Source organism: Lepisma saccharinum, chromosome 2 (assembly GCF_977018435.1).
Source record: "Lepisma saccharinum chromosome 2, izLepSacc3.1, whole genome shotgun sequence".
Classification (NCBI taxonomy): domain Eukaryota; kingdom Metazoa; phylum Arthropoda; class Insecta; order Zygentoma; family Lepismatidae; genus Lepisma; species Lepisma saccharinum.
The window spans coordinates 151,582,639-151,586,909 of NC_139230.1; the positions used below are offsets into that span (position 1 = coordinate 151,582,639).

General features: G+C 39.8%; 1 protein-coding gene across 1 annotated transcript; it reads right to left on the bottom strand.

Moving 5' to 3' along the window:
- Window positions 1-192: 192 nt before the first annotated feature.
- On the bottom strand, window positions 193-1,851 carry LOC145984537 (G protein-activated inward rectifier potassium channel 3-like). Its single transcript, XM_083118189.1, has one exon. The coding sequence runs from the start codon at window positions 1,846-1,848 to the stop codon at window positions 943-945; it is 906 nt and encodes a 301-aa protein (XP_082974315.1). The 5' UTR covers window positions 1,849-1,851; the 3' UTR covers window positions 193-942.
- Between the last annotated feature and the right edge of the window lie 2,420 nt (window positions 1,852-4,271).

The window sequence follows — 4,271 nt, forward strand, 5'->3', positions numbered from 1 at the left end:
CCACATGTACCTCGGAGGACTTACCTAGTGCCTTACCTTTCAACGTTCACTTCAGCGTTTTATGTTCTGCCGATCACTGTTTATAAAAAATGAAGAAAAATTCTCACCCCTGCCATAAATGTACAGGCTGTGTGTTATTCAGGAATAAAATTGAGTTTAAATATTGAAAATGGAGAAATATAGCAGATCATATGAAGAAACTAAACAAATTTACTACATAAATGTTCACGTTACACGAATAAGAAATTTTGAATGTCGCTATGTAGCCATGCAGTTACAAATACGAATTTTATCCAAAGTATACCATATTCCATATACACCTTTTGCCTCCAATCTTTAAAACATACTTCCAGCAAAAAATCTTGTTCTCAATTAGTAACAAACTGTGTAGAGGATTCCATCAATTCGTTCATTTTCTGTATCCTCGTTAATTTTCTTTTCCACCTATAACTGCTGTCCAGATCAAAGTAAAATTTACGTCAGAATTTTGTGGTGGGTTCCCAATGCATGATAAGACAAAAATGTTTAAAAAAAATGCTTTGAACTATTTCATAATGTGGACGATTCGCATTACATATGTGTCTTACATTTCAGAATCTCTACGACGCTTATCAAATTTTATAAAAGAAAATAATTTAACACAATGTCTATTTGCATAGCGTAATCGTTATTAATCGTTTCTTCATCAAGGGTGTGAAAACTATACGTTGCTACACTTCTGCGTTTTAATCCAAGATTGTGCAAAGAAGAGAAAAACTGCATTTCATGTTTCATCACCTCTGTCATGCGTAGCTTACAATTTTGAAATTTTGAAAATAACACATTCAATAATCACTTACACCATCACCAAAGACTTGATTCAACACAAGGGTCGTGCATTTATAATCTTGAATCGCGCACGCGCATACAGCAGTCTGTCTGGAGTCTTCATTTTCAGCACATTTAGAAATTCCTGAAACGACCAGGGTACTTCGGTTCGTTAAATCGCATATGCCTAGCGCGAAGATCTGCTTCTCGAGCACTGCAATGAGGCATCTTCATCTTTTGCACAGAGCCGAAACTCTCGTAGTCCATTTCGTACGCTCCTTCATTTCGAACATTGGTAAGCAAAGGAGAGAAACGATATCCCCATATGATGTTCGGCGAAAGGTATGAATAGCGAACTTCCATTTTCTTCGAAGTGTGTTCGATGTATGCACTAAGCGTCACGATGACTTCGATGTCACCTCTTCCCAGACCGAAAGGAGAATAGTGGTAAAGTGGGCTCTTCGAGTCCATCTTATGGACCAGAGTGATTGGCCACGGTAGCTCTGTGCGGAAGGAAAGCCTTTTCTGCTGATGATGTATGTATTCCTCTTCGATGGTCGTCCTGTCTTTCACAAGAAGACCCGTTGCCTGGACTCCAATGAGATCCTCTCTTCCTATATTTGCCACTCTCACCAAAAGATAGAAAATTCCATCCCTCACGCAAACGACGGCATAGTGGCTGAACTTGAGATTGCAAGCTTCGTACTTGGATCTTGAGATCTTGGTTACAACGATCCCCACGATGAGAGCGTGCAAAAGGTGGCCCGCCAAGGCCTGAAACACGATGATAATAATTGCTTCAGGACAATGATAGATCACTCTGTTCCCGTATCCTATGCCGGTTTGCGTCTCGAGGCTGAACAATAAACTATCTTGGAAGCTTTTCATGTTCTGCACGCAGGGCATTTTCGTATGGCGCTCAACAATATCTCCTCGGGCGTATGCAACTAGCCACCAGACGCAGGCGAAATGTATCCATGCGAAAACGTAGAGGACGAGAAGGACGAACAACGTCCACTTCCATTCCATGGTGACCAGCATCCTGAGAAAGGTATCCAGGCGTGGTTTCTTCAGGTTCTTCAAGATCACATTCCATTCTCCGTTCTTGAGCACCAACCGCTCCCGGATCTTGGTTTTGTGATCCCCGTGCCCATGTAGGGACGACGTGGACGGATACTCCAAAGACCTCGTCATGCTGGACGCCATCGCTGAGCACTGACGAACTACGTGCCAACTCCTTGGCTCTGCTGTTCCTTATGAGCCCTCGGCTCTTGCGATTCCAAATAAGGAGGTAGCGGAAGTTACGTCACCAAGTATCACCACAATCATAAAAAATGTTACTTGAATACTAGACAGTTTTTCATTTGTGTAAGCATACAAAAGAAAAAAGCATTGTCTAGTGGAAAGCAACTCAGCTATCTATTGTTTCCTACAAGTAATTGTCTCTATATCTAATTCCATTACGCTGTTAGTGTCATTACACGCATTCCCTCCCCTCCAACTACTCCCGGTATGTAAGCACTGCTGGTTATAAGATTCCTATTTCATGCTTCAAGGTTGATGTCATAGACATTCCACTAGCTGCAGAACAGTGCAACAATAGCATGTCTATTAATCCTCCATTCGTAAAATGCAACCGTAATTCTATTTCTTGTAGGCCTGAGTCAAATGATAATAAATTAAAATACAGGATGTCGCAATAAATATATATATTTTTTGCACTCGATGCACCAAATGAGTGAATATCCAGCAGAACTGTTTTTGTATTATATTCTTGTATTTCATGCAGTAAGTGGATTGACATGCATAGTTATTGTATTTTGTTATTAATTTTTACCTTTAAAGGCTAGGAAAAAGTTTAGTCATAGTGTGTGACCTAGGATATAAAACTCTAATTTCTTGAATTTTGAAAATTGTGAAACTAGTTGATCTTTGGTTTAAATTATAGAATATGAAAACCTAAACTGGTTCCTGTGTTTTTCACGCAATTTTTTCGATTTAGCGCATTTTTTACTTCCTTATTATGTTTGAAAACTGACTAATTGAACTTTATTTCGATTTCACAATAAAAGTAACAAGCTTTCTGACTTTTTTCAACTTGATATGAAAACTGTTAATTAACAGGGGGGAGGGTTGATGATTCGGTTCGACCCCCTCCCTCCCGACGCCCATGCCTGGATCTGTGATGGCACAAACCAGGAAACACGAAACAATTCACCATATTTGAGCAAAGAAAAATGTTCATATATTCATAAGTTAACCAATACACCAATTGATTAACTTGGACACCGATAAGTTCCAATTAATCATAATATTTCCATTTCAATTTACTCGTATTTGTTAATGAAAATTGCTGCGCTAACTAAATTGACCTTGGTGCCCCTCCGTCAACCTTCAAATTTGCAGGCAGGAAGAATTTCATCGCTCACCGCCAGAGTCGCGAACGAATTTCGTGTTATCACAGTCAAACTGGAATCCAAGCGAAAGGTCATCTTTCCAGGTGGTTGCCAGTTCGGGCTGCAACTCGCTTCAACCTTCAGGCTCCACCAAACCATCAAATTTGGAGGCTGCACGGGTGACAGTCCCCTCTCAGTAGCTTTGATATATCATCAGCACTGGCGAGCAAGGAATTTATCTTATTGCTTGTGAACCCCGAACGATAGGCCATCTTTCTATGTGGTTGACAGCTTGGACTGCAAGTCGCAAACTTCAGGAGAACCTCTCGCGGCCCGATATTATTTGCTTGTACGTGCGTGTGTGTGTGTACGTGTGTGTATGTGTAAGGGCAAATATATGTGTGTGGGTGTGTGCGCGCCCGTATATCTAGGTTAGATTTGCATTCTTATATGTATTTTTCTTTGTATTTTTTTTATTCTCCTGTAATTTTTATATTTTTTCTTTGTTTCTTTTTCAGTATTTCAATATTCCACATTCAAAAATTTTGTAAACATGGTCAAGTGGAAGAAAAGGCTCCATAGCCTTAACTCCGCCATGTAAAAGAAGACGAAATAAATAAATAAATAAATAAATATAATTGACGCCAGGGCCTGGTGGTTGAGAGACACTGGTTTAAATCACGTGAAAACTTATATATTGTATTACACATAAAAAAGACACAATTAGATTTTAACTTTAATGGAAAATCAAGAGCTGGCCACCAGAAAACGAGACATACAAATAAATAGTATTAGCATAATCGCACCATATACTGGACACAAGAACGAACAATCTTATGTATGAAATATCAACTAGTCGCTATCAGTGGCGGCGAATATGGGGGCAGCATTGCCCATCCCCCACACATTTTGCCGCCGCACGCCCGCCCTATGACCTAATGTTTAAGCCTTGTCAACAAAGAAAAAGTGAACTGCCCTTGCCTCCCAGATTTGGTACCCAATCGCCGCTACTGGTAGGCATCATATCAAATTTAAAACGATGAAAAGAAAGATAGAAACTATTGTAAG